At 43.8% G+C, this 13882-nt stretch overlaps 1 protein-coding gene across 6 annotated transcripts in view; it reads left to right on the forward strand.

The window, feature by feature from the left end:
- NFAT5 (nuclear factor of activated T cells 5) overlaps positions 1-13882 on the forward strand; it is a 61936-nt gene that overhangs the window by 28672 nt on the left and 19382 nt on the right. For 4 of the 6 annotated variants that reach the window (XM_062007108.1, XM_062007105.1, XM_062007106.1 and 1 more), the window contains exons 3-5: positions 4904-5462; positions 10106-10298; positions 13459-13649. In XM_062007108.1, coding sequence (XP_061863092.1) covers positions 4904-5462; positions 10106-10298; positions 13459-13649 — 943 coding nt within the window. Of the gene's footprint in view, positions 1-280; positions 369-4397; positions 4460-4903; positions 5463-10105; positions 10299-13458; positions 13650-13882 lie in introns of all 6 variants that reach the window. The other 2 variants (XM_062007111.1, XM_062007110.1) reach the window with 2 other exon arrangements.

Below are 13882 nucleotides of genomic sequence, written 5' to 3' on the forward strand. Positions count from 1 at the left end.
GCCTGAAAAGCTTGTCAAAACAAAACTATCTCTAATTCATTTGCGTTTGCAATCTTAAGCTTTCCAGCCTGGGAAATGATTTGTTTAGCACTCCAGTTAAAAAAATAAGTCATTGGGATGATACTCCTTTCTTCTGAGGACTTGATAATCCTTGTTGTATTTAAGAATCTCTTTAGCAAGAATGAACAAGGATTTCAGGATTGGCTCCATGTAAGTCTTACCTAAAGACAAGTCTCCCTCAGTGCCAAGTAGTGATTTTTTTCGTTCTCTTGCCTTTCAGATGTTTTTTAGAGGCTGAGTGCCTTGTTTGACTTCAAGGTAATAGGATATAGAAGCACATGTCATTACCTTAGTTGCTAACTCGGAAGGTAATACATTTTCTTTGTATGATGCTTTAAGTATTGAAAAGAAAGACTGCACTGATGTGCTCATGGGGATGCTGTTTGCTCTGTGTTGCCTTAATCTCAGATATTACACTAGGCTGTGAATTCTGGCAGCGTGCATTTGTGCCACGAGTGTTGCATCCCTTCTACTGCCTGCTTTTTGTTTTCAGAAAGAACTAGAATTATTCAGTCTCTCAGCTGTGAATGTAATTCTGTTCACTGCCTGAAAGGAAGGTGAATGTTTGGGAGCTGTAGGCACCTTTTGGACTTTGTGGGAAGCAAATGTACAGATGGCTGCTGTCATGAACAACTGGAATGTCTTTGGAACTTCGTCTCCCCAGGACTAGTGTGGAGTGACTGGTTATCTCTGCTTGCAGTATGAACTCCAGCACTAACCCCTTACTGTTATTGGTTATTTTGTGTTTTTCACTTACACATTTCAGAACTGCCTGTTATTGTAAAGTATAATGTCCAAAACAGAACCAGGACTTCCTTATGCCGAACTGTTTAATCCTATTCTGCCTCCCTTGGAGGAAAAAAAGCTTGTAGGTTAGGCACCAAATTCCGAATTACTTGTTTCAGCTACCTTACATGTTACAGTGATGGCAATGAATAGATTCAGGAGGTTTAGTTTCAACAGTGATCAAAGTTGCTCTAATGTGGAAGAAGTTTTCTTTTCTCTCTCATTTTTTTAATTAAGAAAAAGGGGAAAACCCACCTTGTGATGCTGGTGCACGTTGCATTTCTAATACTGTGGCTGCATACTTGCCCTAAGATGCACTTGGCTACTATTGAGTGGTGTTGCTCTGAAAGCAATTTTTATTTTGAGGCTGTGTTAAAATATATCCAGTCCTATATTTCCAAACCTACTCGTTTAAGCTATTATGTTTGTCATTGCAAGCACTGTTCAATTGCAAATGAAAGAGCCACCTGTACCAAGTCCCATTCATATGTGTCTAAAGAAAGTAATAAAAGTCAAATAAAAGAAATGCTTAAACTGGGAAAGGCTTGTGTGTTTCTGCTCCGAGTTGGCAGCCCAGCCACTCCTCACTCCTCAGGCTGGGCATCCACCACTTGTGTTCAGTTTTTTATCTGCCCGATGGGAAGAGCATCATTCCTCAGAACCAGGGAATGCAAAATGCTCTCCCCTTTTCAGGCAATGCCAGTCACGGTCCAGTTGCTGGAGACTCTACAATAAACCTTCTTCCCCCCTCAAAATGCAGCATATTCAACCAGGAGCTCTGCTTTGGGTATCACATGTGCATGTGTTGCCACTGGCTTCAGAATAAACTGATAGAAGGAAATGGGAGCTGTGTGAAACATAGGGTGGTTTATTTGTTACAGAAACTGTGAATTCTTGTTTAGTTGACCCCATTTATTTGTTCACTAGTTCAATGGAAGATGAATTGGCTAAAGGCCTTCAGACCCTGTGAGAAACCATAATCTTTTACTCTGTTTCTTAGTATTTGCATAATTTAAAATGTTACTAAAGCAATTGCTCTAATTTATCCACCGAGACTGATTTCAAATGTGTGTATTTGAATACAGCCAGATTATTTCCTTGGCTGTAACATTTGCCTGACATAGTTTTAGTTGTTATAACAGGGAAGACACTGGCCTGAACATGCTTTAAACCACTTGCATGTTTGTGGATGGTGATGGCATTCATTTGAGAATGTAAGAGAGGTTTTCTTGCCATTACTATTTAACTTGATATTGCTTCAATAACCTGGTCTTTTTGTGGAGTGTCTCTGGTAAATGCAGGAGAGTGTCACCAGCTTAAAATGCATAGCCTTTATTTCCTTTTGAATGTATAAACAAAACACACACATATTGATACATGTACATGCCTTTTAACTTCTAGGGGGAAAAATGTGGAGAAATTGGTTTGGATAGCAATAATAATGATTTAAACATTGCAAAATGCTGCACCCTAAAATAAGAGCAGCATTGGCAGCTCCCTTAGCTTTGCACTGAAAGGTACTTTGTTTAGTGATGTATTTATTTTGTTTTCCTAGGAAAGTGAGGGAACAGGACAATTGCTGCATTTCTGGACAGGATGTGCATTGAACCACTTGATAAGCAGGGTGTGATCAGTGCTTGGCATACCTGCTCCAGTGCAGACCTGGGCATGATTGTCACTAAGTTTTTCTCAAAGGTCTTAAAAGACCTTTCTAAAATATTCTAAAATACCATCTTTGGTATTAATATAGTGGAGGAAAAATCTGCCAGTTCTAGAGCCCTGCCACCTGGTTCAATGTGGAGTTACTTCTCCAAGTCTTTGTCATGCACAGGCAAACACAGGATGTGCATACACTTTGCTGGACTGTGCATGGTACTCTGTTCCATCTGTTAAAAGAACTGCTTTTAAATGGGAGAACTCTTGCTGTTCAGCAATCCAATTCTGCAGCGTGTCTGCTGCGTGCTCCATGTGTTCTGTCTGCAAACCCTTGCATGCAGCACAGATGCTGTCTGCATCCGGCACGTTTCCATTTCTTTCTGTCTGGGTGTAGCAATGATGAACACAAACTAATTCTAGTTGAACAAAACATCCCAAGTAAACATCCCAAACAGCAACGACCTATCTCAACTCAAAGTGGCTGCAAATCAGCTCCTAAAGATTGTCACTGAAATGAATATCTAGATTTAATAGTTCTTGCCAATCCTGTAAATGTTTTTGGAAAAAGCATTGCATTAATGCATGATACAGAAAGGATAAATTTGCCTTTAAATTGGAATGCAGTTCAAAGTGGCTGAATTCTCCTATTTCAGCCACTGTATTTGCCAAAGAACAAAATGGAAAATGGAACTGGTATCACTCGTCTGCTTCTGGTTCAGGGAGAGGTTCGAGGAAGGGACAGCCCATGAAAATGAAGGCACAGCAGCTTGTTGATAAACTCTCGTGACCACTCAATTTCGCAAACTAAAGTAGTAGAGGTTGACTTCCAATGTTGCTTAGCACAAGAGAGCTGTAAGAAACAGCAGCAGCTTAAGAATTCTTTATCAAGAGTCATTAATAACCCCGGTCACCACACGTGGCTGAGTTACAGGAAGGGTTTTGCTCAGGTTTGCTCTTGGTTAAATGTACATATCATGACTGAATGTATTTTATTCTGTCACCTGAAAATAGCTTAAACTGGGTAAAATAGTTCAACTATCTTTAAACCTTTTAGAGCTGAGAGATTGATAAGATATTTTGGGTTTCAAATTCCCCCCTCAGAAAACAAGAAGGAAACATCATGTTCCTCTTAATACTAGGTGTGACCTCTGGGACACCAGTCACTCACCAAGCAAGCGCGCTGCGAGGTGATGTGTGGATGGTGTGTGCAACTGCTTTCCAAACAGAGATCATTTCTGGGATTCTGGTTTCTTGTGTAAGGTGGTGTCAGCAGTGCAGACCTACAGAAAATAGTATCTCTGCCCAGGAAGCTGAAAGCTGAATGTAGAATTCTGTTGGTAATTCCTCAGTGAGCTGCAGCTGACCCAAAGAAATAAATAGGTAAAGACTGTAGTTCTCCCTCTGAAGTGTTTTCAGCCCACCTTTTCAGCTGACTTGTCCTTTAAAATTTGTCAGTGGAAATGATGGTGGTGTTCTCCAGGAATCTTCAGGGGTTTGTTTTAATCATCTAGCTGTCCTCTGGTGTTTCCAAGGCAGATTGATCTGTGACCTCTGGAGGAGTTGCACTCACACTGTTTAAAATGTCCTGCTTAATATTTCAGAGGTCTGTCCCAAGCTGCCTCTGTGTGCATAAGAGACTAATAAAGTCTGAGAGAACTCACTGGCTCTCAGTGACTGAGAGAGTAAAATGCCAGAGATTTCATGTCATCTTATCTCAGTGTGTCACCAATGTTTCCTCCCTGTTTTGAACCCTAAAGACACCCAGCTGTGTCACAGTGACTGATACCAGTTCTGGTTTTCCTGCCAACTCAGTTGATTTTATATTTTATTTCTCATTTATGATGGAATAATCAGCAGCTCTTTTTCTCATTTATTTTCTCATATTTTTATTCCAGGATTTGCCTCTGAAGCAGGGAGTGTCTGCATTAAAAATGACCTGTAGTTCTCTGCTTCATAGGTTAGAAACTTATTTTAATATTTTGTGGCTAAGCACAGTCCCGACTCTTTCAAACATAAACTTCCCAAGGCTAAACGGCTGAATTGGCATTGAATGTGGATCGTAAGCACTTTGCATTGGGGCTTCCATGACGTCAGATGAGATGGCTCCTACACCATAATTAGTCCAGCTGAAGCAATGAAAGCTCTGTTTACCTGCAGCCATTCTCTGTGAATTAACGTTAAGTCTTTACAGTGGCTGGTCCTGTCTCACGTGGACGTTCCAAAGCACTGTCCTGGCCAGGCTGTGTCGCTTTAAGCATTTACGCTCCAAAACGTACCAAATTCCAAACATTTGTCGGGGGAAAGCAATCGGTTCCTAAATGGCTTTATTTCAATGGGACTGCTATAGCCAGCACACACAGAACCCTGTATCTTGTATTTACTTGTGAATTATACACCGCAGATGCTTCTTCAGCTCCTTCCTCTTCCTCCATGGGCGGTGCTTGCAGCTCCTTTACCACCTCTTCCAGTCCTACCATTTACTCTACCTCAGTCACCGACAGCAAGGCTATGCAAGTGGAGAGCTGCTCCTCAGCCGTGGGGGTAAGTACCCGAGGGGTAAGTGAACAGCAGTTAACCAGTAACACAGTCCAGCAGCAGCAGTCAACGCCGAAGAGACACACAGTCCTGTACATCTCGCCACCACCTGAGGACTTGCTGGACAACAGTCGGATGTCCTGCCAGGATGAGGGGTGTGGATTGGAGTCAGAGCAGAGCTGCAGTATGTGGATGGAGGATTCACCCTCCAACTTCAGTAACATGAGTACCAGTTCCTACAATGATAACACTGAGGTGCCACGTAAATCACGCAAACGAAATCCAAAGCAGAGGCCAGGGATCAAACGCCGAGATTGTGAAGAGTCCAACATGGATATATTTGATGCCGACAGTGCCAAAGCGCCTCACTATGTCCTTTCTCAGCTCAGCACGGACAGCAAAAGCAACTCAAAAGCAGGAAATGGGTTGGTATCTGCTTTTTTTTTTTTTTTTTTTTAACCAAAAAATAGTTTTCTCACCGTATCTAAACCCAAACTCCTGACAGTGCCCCACGCCCCAGCAAGCGTCCTGCTCAGGTTCTCACATAAACCCCCTCCCTTCTCTGCTGCTCCCTTGCGTGTCCAAGCCCGAGGTAACTTCTCATTAGGCTTGTTAGTCTTTATGTCGAAGGTGAAGCCAAACTTCCCTGAACCCATTGGGTGCAGCACTGCTGAGCTCAGCTGGGTTCCTGTTTAAGTGAAACTCCTGACAGACCGCACGGTTCCGTGTATCAGATGGCACTGCAAGCATTCCTCTGTTTAAGTGAGAAAGGCAGAAGTGGGCTGGATGCACCTGAAATCTGAATGTCTTTTGCAGGATTTTATGTGAGGATTTCAGTCTGTACACTTCACCTGCTTTGGTTGGTCTCTATTTACCAAATAGAGTGATGGGAGTGGAACCTGATGGCTTATTGGGATCTCTCATCATTTAAATTAACACGTGCTTTACTTTTTTATCAAATGTTAAGACAGTGAACCAGATTTTGGTTTTTTTCTTGTGAATTCACGTCTGTATTTGATTTTTTCAGAAATAAATCTCTGATCCTGTTTCTCTCTGTGCTTCCGGGTTGTGTGCATGCGTGTGTCTGTGCGTGGGCACGCCTGGATGGTGGTCTCTCATCTCTCCCACTTCGCACTGTTCACTAAATGCATTCCAGGAGTTGCTTGCAGAGGAAAGAGTCCATCAGTTTACAATAGTGTGTTGATACTTGTTTTTTCTTCTTATTTTTTACCTTGTGGCTTCTTTAGTACTTTTAAGACAACCAAGTGGATAGATTCAGCTGTTTCATTTTGTTTCTTTGTGTGGGGGAGGTTATTTTGTTTGGTTCTTGCTGTATGTTTGTGCTTGCAGTTCTAATGTTCATCACATAATGGTGAATATTAAAATCTGACTGATGGGAAAACTTCTGAACTTCTCGTGTTCCAAAGGGAAAGAGCCTGGAGTCTGTATTCCCTTGGTCATTGCAGTTCCATACTTAAAATGGCACTGTTGGAAAGTGATTCTGAGAAGCTCTGCAGAGTGTGCTGGCCTGGGAGCACAGCCGGAGGGCAGAGCCGGCTGCTGCAGCACCGCTGGCTCTGCCACCCGCTCCCATCTCCTCAGACCTCTGGGTCTTTGGTGTCTGCTTAAAACAGTTCTTCTAAGCTTGGCTGCAGTTGGTCAGCATCTGATTTTCACCATCTGAAATTGATAATCAAGTGAGAAGTTAGTACACTGTGGAGATGAAGCAGCAAATCAGCATGTGGGAAGTTGCTTGGAGCTGGGAAACTGCCTCCGCTGAGCCCAGAGGCTTCAGGCCACCCCCTGCCACGGGAAGGGGCTTTGCCAGAAGGTGGGAACTGGGGCTGCACATGTGGCCTCTGCACAGAAAGGGGAAATGTAGTAAGCTCTAGAACAGAATGTGTGATCTCAATCTACAACGGTACAAGACTGTAGCGTTTCTTAAAATACCCGGGCTGAGCAGTGAACATTCCCTGGGGCTGTCAGCAGTGCTCTGGGAACACAGGGGCAGATGAGCAGGACTTTGTGTCATACACAGGCTGGACTGAACTGCAGGAAAACTCTTCTGTAACAGATCTGTCCTTTTAAGTAAAAGCTCCAGGATAAGAAATGGCCAAGGTATTAGAATTTGCCTTAATTTTGCATATGGAATACAGAGATTGAGCATTACAAATCTAGGTCACAGCACTGACTTTTTTTTCTTTAACTCTCCAGCCTGATGGAGTTCAGCCAAGGGAGTTAATTTACTTTTGGCTTGAAGAAAAGAGCAAGGAAAGCAGCCTTGCTGATTTGTGGAGGCATTTGCCTCAGAGACTTTGAGTCTGTTGTCTTTACAGGCTAGGAAGAAAAAAGAATATATTCCTGTGGAAACTGTTGGAATCTGTGAAAGCCTTTTCAGAAAGGGGATGAACTGATATGGTGATTTAGGGCAAAGGGTCTCAGATTTCGGACAGACTCGGCCTCACTGTCACTTTCAGGCCTTCGCTGGGAAGAGCCCTGATGCCAGGGCAGGACTGGGCAAACCTTAACACAAACAGCACCGAATCTGTTTTAATAACAGTTGTGGGGTTTCCCACTCACATTCCTTTTTATTCTTTAGAAAAGAAGTGCTGGCTTTGGGGAGACTTTGTCTGGTAACAGTTCAGCTAATAAATGTGTGTGCATGAAGTATTTTACTGTTTGTGTGTGCATTAATATCTAAGTTGCCACGGCTGTGTAAATGAGATCCTCGTAGTTTGAGAAGGAAGACCAATGAAGTTCTGGTGAAGGATTCACAGTTGCTTTCCAGTTCAGCTAATCTGATTGAAGGAAATTATTGTGTTTCTAGAAGGAGGGCTTTGAAAAGAATTTTTAGGCAACATCTTGTCATATAAGTATGATCATGTTTAAAAATATTGGTATGCTGATCATTACCTTGGGCTTTAAGAGTAGAGTACTGTGAGGAGAACAGGCTGGTGTTGGAGAGGCCCAAGTGTTCACATCACACTGCTGGGACTTCTCATTTTACTGTGAATTTCATTTTGATGGCTGCCTCTCTGCTGCTTCCCTACAAAAATCGATCATGGCAGTTGCAGGTGTGCCGAGGTCAGCCTGGGTGATGTGTGGCGTGTGCTGGGGCCCAGCACGCTGCCGGCTGCACGGCGTGCTGCCTGCTGTGGGGTGTTTGCAGCACTTGAGGCTGCCCAGTGGTGCTTCTTGAAAAAGGTTCAAAATTGTGTATGAGGAGAGGAAGATACTCCCTGGAAGTTTGTAAATGTATTCCTTTTAATTACTAGTCAATTGCAGTAATGTCCTGACAGGAAGAGCAGAGAAAGTGATTATCTAACAAGCCTGAGCTTGATCAGCGTTGTGGCTTAACTTGTACAGAAGCAAAGAGCATAGTGGTGTTGATGGCAGTTTATTTAGTGTATGGCAGGTGCTGTGTATGCTACATTGAAGAAGAATTGTGTCCCTTTTATTTTCCTAAAGAAGGCATGTTTTTTACATAGCTTTCTTACATTTTAGCGACCGTCCAGGTTTGGCTGGTGAGCAGGAGCCTGGCTGGTGAGCAGGAGCCGAGACTGGCTGAGCTGGAGCCTGGCTGGTGAGCCAGAGACTGGCTGGTGAGCAGGAGCCTGGCTTGGGCAGGCCATGGTGCAACCCTCACCAACAGAAAGCAGAAATTAATCCATACGAGGCACAGACAGCAGTGTCTGTCTTAACACTTTCTAAACATGTATTAAAAGGTTTTGGAAGGTTTAGTAGAAGTAGGAGCATGACAAGTGGAACTCTCAGGGATATGACATGGGCAATCAGGAGACCAAAGTGCCTGACCCTCAGTGGGGCAGGAGAAGGGCTGTGCTGGGCTTGGGCAATGACTCAGAGGCGATTGTGTACTGGGTGGCCTCGTGCTGTTCACTGCACAGAGGGAGTTGTACGATAGGTGCTGGTAGTGTTAGTATAAATCATCTGGTAATGGGGAGGAGAGCGCTATGGGTGACCCCAGCCTTCGGGTCAGTGTGCAGTGGCAGAGCTCTCAGTAAATGGTTTGGAAGAAAAAGCCCTTCTTCCACCCTCCTCCCAGGGAGGAGAGAAATCCTGGATAAACTACTTGTGTATGTTGCACTGTGAAACAGGGTTTGCTTTTTAAGCAGTTCACATCTTCTTCAGAGTCATTAACTGTTAAAAAACTAATGTTTGGTAGTAAAAAAGAACATTGCATTTACCTAAATTCATGGAGCCCATTTTCTGCCTGCATGGTTTGCCATGGCATGTTTACATTTGCTAGTGTTAAATGACTTTATATTAGACTGCAGTTCATGATACAAACCTGCTCTGTACAAGATCAAGAATCATTTTCCATTGTGCTTTAAAGTGAACACAAGTTCCATCACGTGATGTGATACTTTGGAGGGCTTCTTCATTCAGGTTTTAATGACGGAACTGAACACCAGACACAGTACATCATGAGGTTTGCACCTGGAGGGAAACAGTCTTTTTGCATGCACAGCAGGTTTAACATGGGTGCAATTATGTAGGGGCTTTTTACAACTAATTTGGTTTTAGCATGACTTTATCAGTCTGTTCTGACAGCAGATAGTCTTTGAGTTTGCAGGGCTATGCAGGTTCAGATGGAGACAGACATAAGGCTGTTTTCCTATTTCAAGAAGTATCATTTAACCTTAAATCCATTCAGTGTGTGTGTGTGTGTACATACATGAATCTGTTACAGAAGTGAAGCAGCTTATTCAGATAGTGTCATGCTGTACCATATACTATGAAAAAGCAGGTTATGAGCCTTCTGTTTGTGAACATATTTTAATACTAATTGTATTTTCCTTCCTCTATGTTTGCTCTCTGAAAAGCGGCTCCTGTTTGTGCTGGATGGAGGAGGCAGGGAAGCACCGTTCCTTTCATCCTGCAGGTTCCCTGCCCTGTCACAAAGAGAATCCCAAAGTTTTCTTTTAACTATCAGTCTTCTCTCCATTAATATACACTCTTTATCTTTTTAGCTTTTCTGTGATTTGAGTTTGATTGTGTTGGGGAATTGCTTATAACATCTTCTTAATGGTCTGCTTGGACTTCCCAGAGCATCAGAGAACCAGAAAGGAGCTGGAGGGAAGAAGACCCCAATGTTGTGTGGTCAGTATCCGACTAAGAGCGAGGGGAAGGAGCTGAAGATAGTGGTACAGCCAGAAACCCAGCACAGGGCTCGTTATCTGACTGAGGGCAGCCGAGGCTCAGTGAAGGACCGGACCCAGCAAGGCTTTCCAACTGTGAAGGTAGGCTGGTTAGTGTTGGGTGACATGGGCATGCCTCTCCAAGGGGTGCTTTGGTAGAATGGGAACTGCTTCAGTTCCAGTAGGCCTAGAATACCTGTTTTTAGAGGGATGTGGAGGTGCTTTGCAGTCATAGTTCACAGAATCACTTCTGTCCTGGTGAAAGGTCTCAGGCAGCTCTCCATCTGCAGGGATGGCTGCAAAGCCAGCTGGAAGCGATTTCAGAACTTCAGGACTATGCTTGTGAAGGTTTCCTAATGCAGATGGTGGAGTGTCTCACAAGGAGCAATGTTGTGCTTGACTGACACAGAGGCAAACAGAAAAACTGATGTCAAATGTCATCACAGAACTTGCAGCAACCACAGTGTGAATGTGAGAGCAGACACAAACTGAAGACAAAGCCAGCGCTGCACACTCGTTGGAACCAGGGCCAATGGCATGCTGGTTGTACTGGGAGGAGTGTGGCTCACAGGTCGAGCGAGTAGACAACTGTTTGTTACCACACAAATAAGAAAGATAAAAGACATTTCCTTTTGTATTCTTTCATGGTTACAGCACTTTGAGAAAGCAGCAAAGCTGATCCAAACTCATCTACCAGGGCCACACAGAAACGTTTGTTTGTGACATAGCCCTTAAAATTTGTGCTGACTCCTGCTGACAGAGTATCTAAACACACTTATCTTTAAAACCCTGTTCAACAGTGTTACAAACATGTCCAACACTTCACTCAGTCCTTCTGAGTAATGTCAAAATCCAGTGAAGTTTGCTAAGAAGGGAATCATTCATCTAGTCCTGTTGCCATGGTGATTTAGTGCTCATTGATGTGAATTTTCTTAATGGGCCTTTGTTCATCTGAATTTCATTTTAATTCTTTTCCCAGTCACCCTTTAGCACCCACCACTGAAAATACTGTGTGGAAGAGTCTCATATTAGTGAATTCCTGGAAGCTCAAGCCTGCTTTACCAGTAGGCAAACAAGTTCATACCCTGCAAGTTAAAGTCTGCCAGGCTTGGACAGACAACATGAGTCAGGGGATCGTCAGGAAATGTGAGCCACTGGGGAAAAATCTGTAAGGGAGAAGAGGTTTTTTTGTTTTGTTTGAGGTGGGGTTTTTATGTTTTAAAGATGGGGAAGAATAGTGCAAAAATGTGTCTGGTTCAGTAGAGATCTGGTGCTTGCTCCTTGGCAGCACCTGTGGCGGGTCTGAGGAGGAGGACCAGAATCTGTGTCCCTTCAGAAAACCTTGTTAGTCTGCAATCAATATGCAATGTTAGAATTGTATAAACAGCCCTTAATCAAGTGACTTGTCTGGAGGAAGAGTGGTTTCCCTGGATGCAGCATCAGTGGAGAGATTCCAGCCATCAGCAGCAGATTTGCAGATTTTCTTGCCAGCAGTATTGCAAAGCTGGAGCAGGTAGTGTCCAGCTGATGTATCTTCTTATAACAAGAGCACCAGGGCAGAAAAGCAGCAGTGGTTAGCTGTGGTGATGCTGTTCTAGCCAAGGAGGCTGTGCTGACGTGATACAAAACCGTTGATGCAGCCTTTCCATGTGAAAGAGATTCAATGGTAGAATATTAGAGAACTCTTGATTCCCCACTTCTATTTGACCCCCTGGTGAAGAGAAGTCCTTCTGTTGCCTGTTTGCACAGTCTCTTGCTTACTTATGCTGTCCTGGCTTTTGAGCTGTTTGGTATGAGCTGTGTTAGTTAGCCTGTGCTTCAGACGTGGGAGTGGCTTGGCCTGCACCTGACACCAGACCTGGGAGCCAATTGCTCCCTTCAGATATGAGCATACTATGATTTTATCAGTATTTGCTGATTCTTACTTCTGCCTTTTTTCAAACTTGCAAAGAGCCACAGAAATGAGTCAAGGACTGAATCCCCAGGAGATCCTCTGGAGGATTCTGCTCTCACTTACATGTCCTTACTAATAAAGATGGAGCTGCTTTCAGCTGGGCTTCAGGCCTAGGATGAAACACATTGCCACCCAGAAATCCTCCAGCAACAACTGTGGATTAATGACAACACTAAATACACTTGCTTTGTGTCCTCCAGAATGCTGTGACAGAGCATCTCTGTCTCTGGCCTGGGAATTTCGTGGTAATCTAGTATTTCTTTTCACTTGGACTTTTTCTTCTGTTACCTAAAAGGAATGAGAGGTTGATTAGAAATACAATGTCCAGGTTTGCTTCAAGGCTTTTATTCCTTCCAGGTGTGTTCAGTATGTAGTACCACAGGGGGGTTTTGCCAATAAAAAAGCATTAACAGGCCACACACTCTGTAATGCCAGAGTATCAGTGTTACAAAAACAAACATGTTTGTCACTAACATGTTCTGCAATGGTTCTGGCTTTCCCTCTGTGTTGCTAAATCACGATGTGAAGTGTATGTCTGACCTGCTATTATTTACTAGGTGCTTCAGTGAATCCTAACAGTGATCATAAACTTTGAGATGACAAGTTGCCACTTTTGTTTTTGATGTTGATGTCTGAAGGAAAGCTCATTTTGCATGGTTGGACCCTACAACCATTCATCCCATTGCTCCCCCAGCATACCCCCTCATCAGTTCTGGTTTATCCAGGGCTTTTGCAAACGTTAGACAGCCTCATCTCCCAAAGACTGGAAGGTGAGATCCCAGACACAAAACATGCAAATGGATTGAGCTGCATGATGCATGTACTGAGCAACACATTCTCATCAACTGTGGAGCCAGGCACAGCAAACATTCTCTCTCAGCTGGCTGGTGGCACTGATAGCTGCTGGTGAGGAAGGGGCGTCCTGGGAAGAGATGGGGAAATAGCCACGGCTGCGGTGAGAATAAAGGTCTTATGAGACCTGAAGGTTGGAGTTGAGGTAATTCTGTGTGAAGACAGATAGAATTCAAGCAGCTTTAAAAATGAAATTTACTAGTATGAAAAGAAATGCTTTCACCTGTGTGTTCAATGACTGACTGGCCTGGCAATGGCAGAACAAAGCATCAAAAGTATCCTCAGTGTCTCATCCAAACTAGGTGAAGACTTTTCATTCCTGCTTCCCTTAGGATTGTTTCCAACAACACTGGGAGCAAAGTCACTTCAAATTGAGATGTGTAAAGCGTTTTCTGTTTGAGTTAGGAGGCATTGCTGGCCAGTTGAAAGCATTCTGTGTGTTCTGCCCCGTTGCAGCTGGAAGGTCACAACGAGCCGGTGGTGCTGCAGGTGTTTGTGGGTAACGACTCTGGGCGAGTGAAGCCACACGGGTTCTACCAGGCCTGCAGAGTTACTGGGAGAAACACTACACCTTGTAAAGAGGTGGACATCGAGGGGACCACTGTCATTGAGGTCGGACTGGACCCGAGCAACAATATGACACTGGCGTGAGTAGCTTTTTGTTTTGACGCCTTTTCATCTTCACCTCGTTTTCAGAAGCCAATTTTCCTTTGTCAGCTGGATTGCTTAGCAGTTAAAATCTGCCCATCTTGGCACACACCACGCACTTAGTGAAGCTACATGTCCCAAAACCTTTCTCAGTTTATGTTCTTTTCCTACAAGCCCAGATCTAGCCCCAGGAGTGGAAGGGTGAAGATCTGTGGTGATAAATGGAATGCTT

This window comes from Colius striatus, chromosome 14, assembly GCF_028858725.1.
Source record: "Colius striatus isolate bColStr4 chromosome 14, bColStr4.1.hap1, whole genome shotgun sequence".
Lineage (NCBI taxonomy): Eukaryota > Metazoa > Chordata > Aves > Coliiformes > Coliidae > Colius > Colius striatus.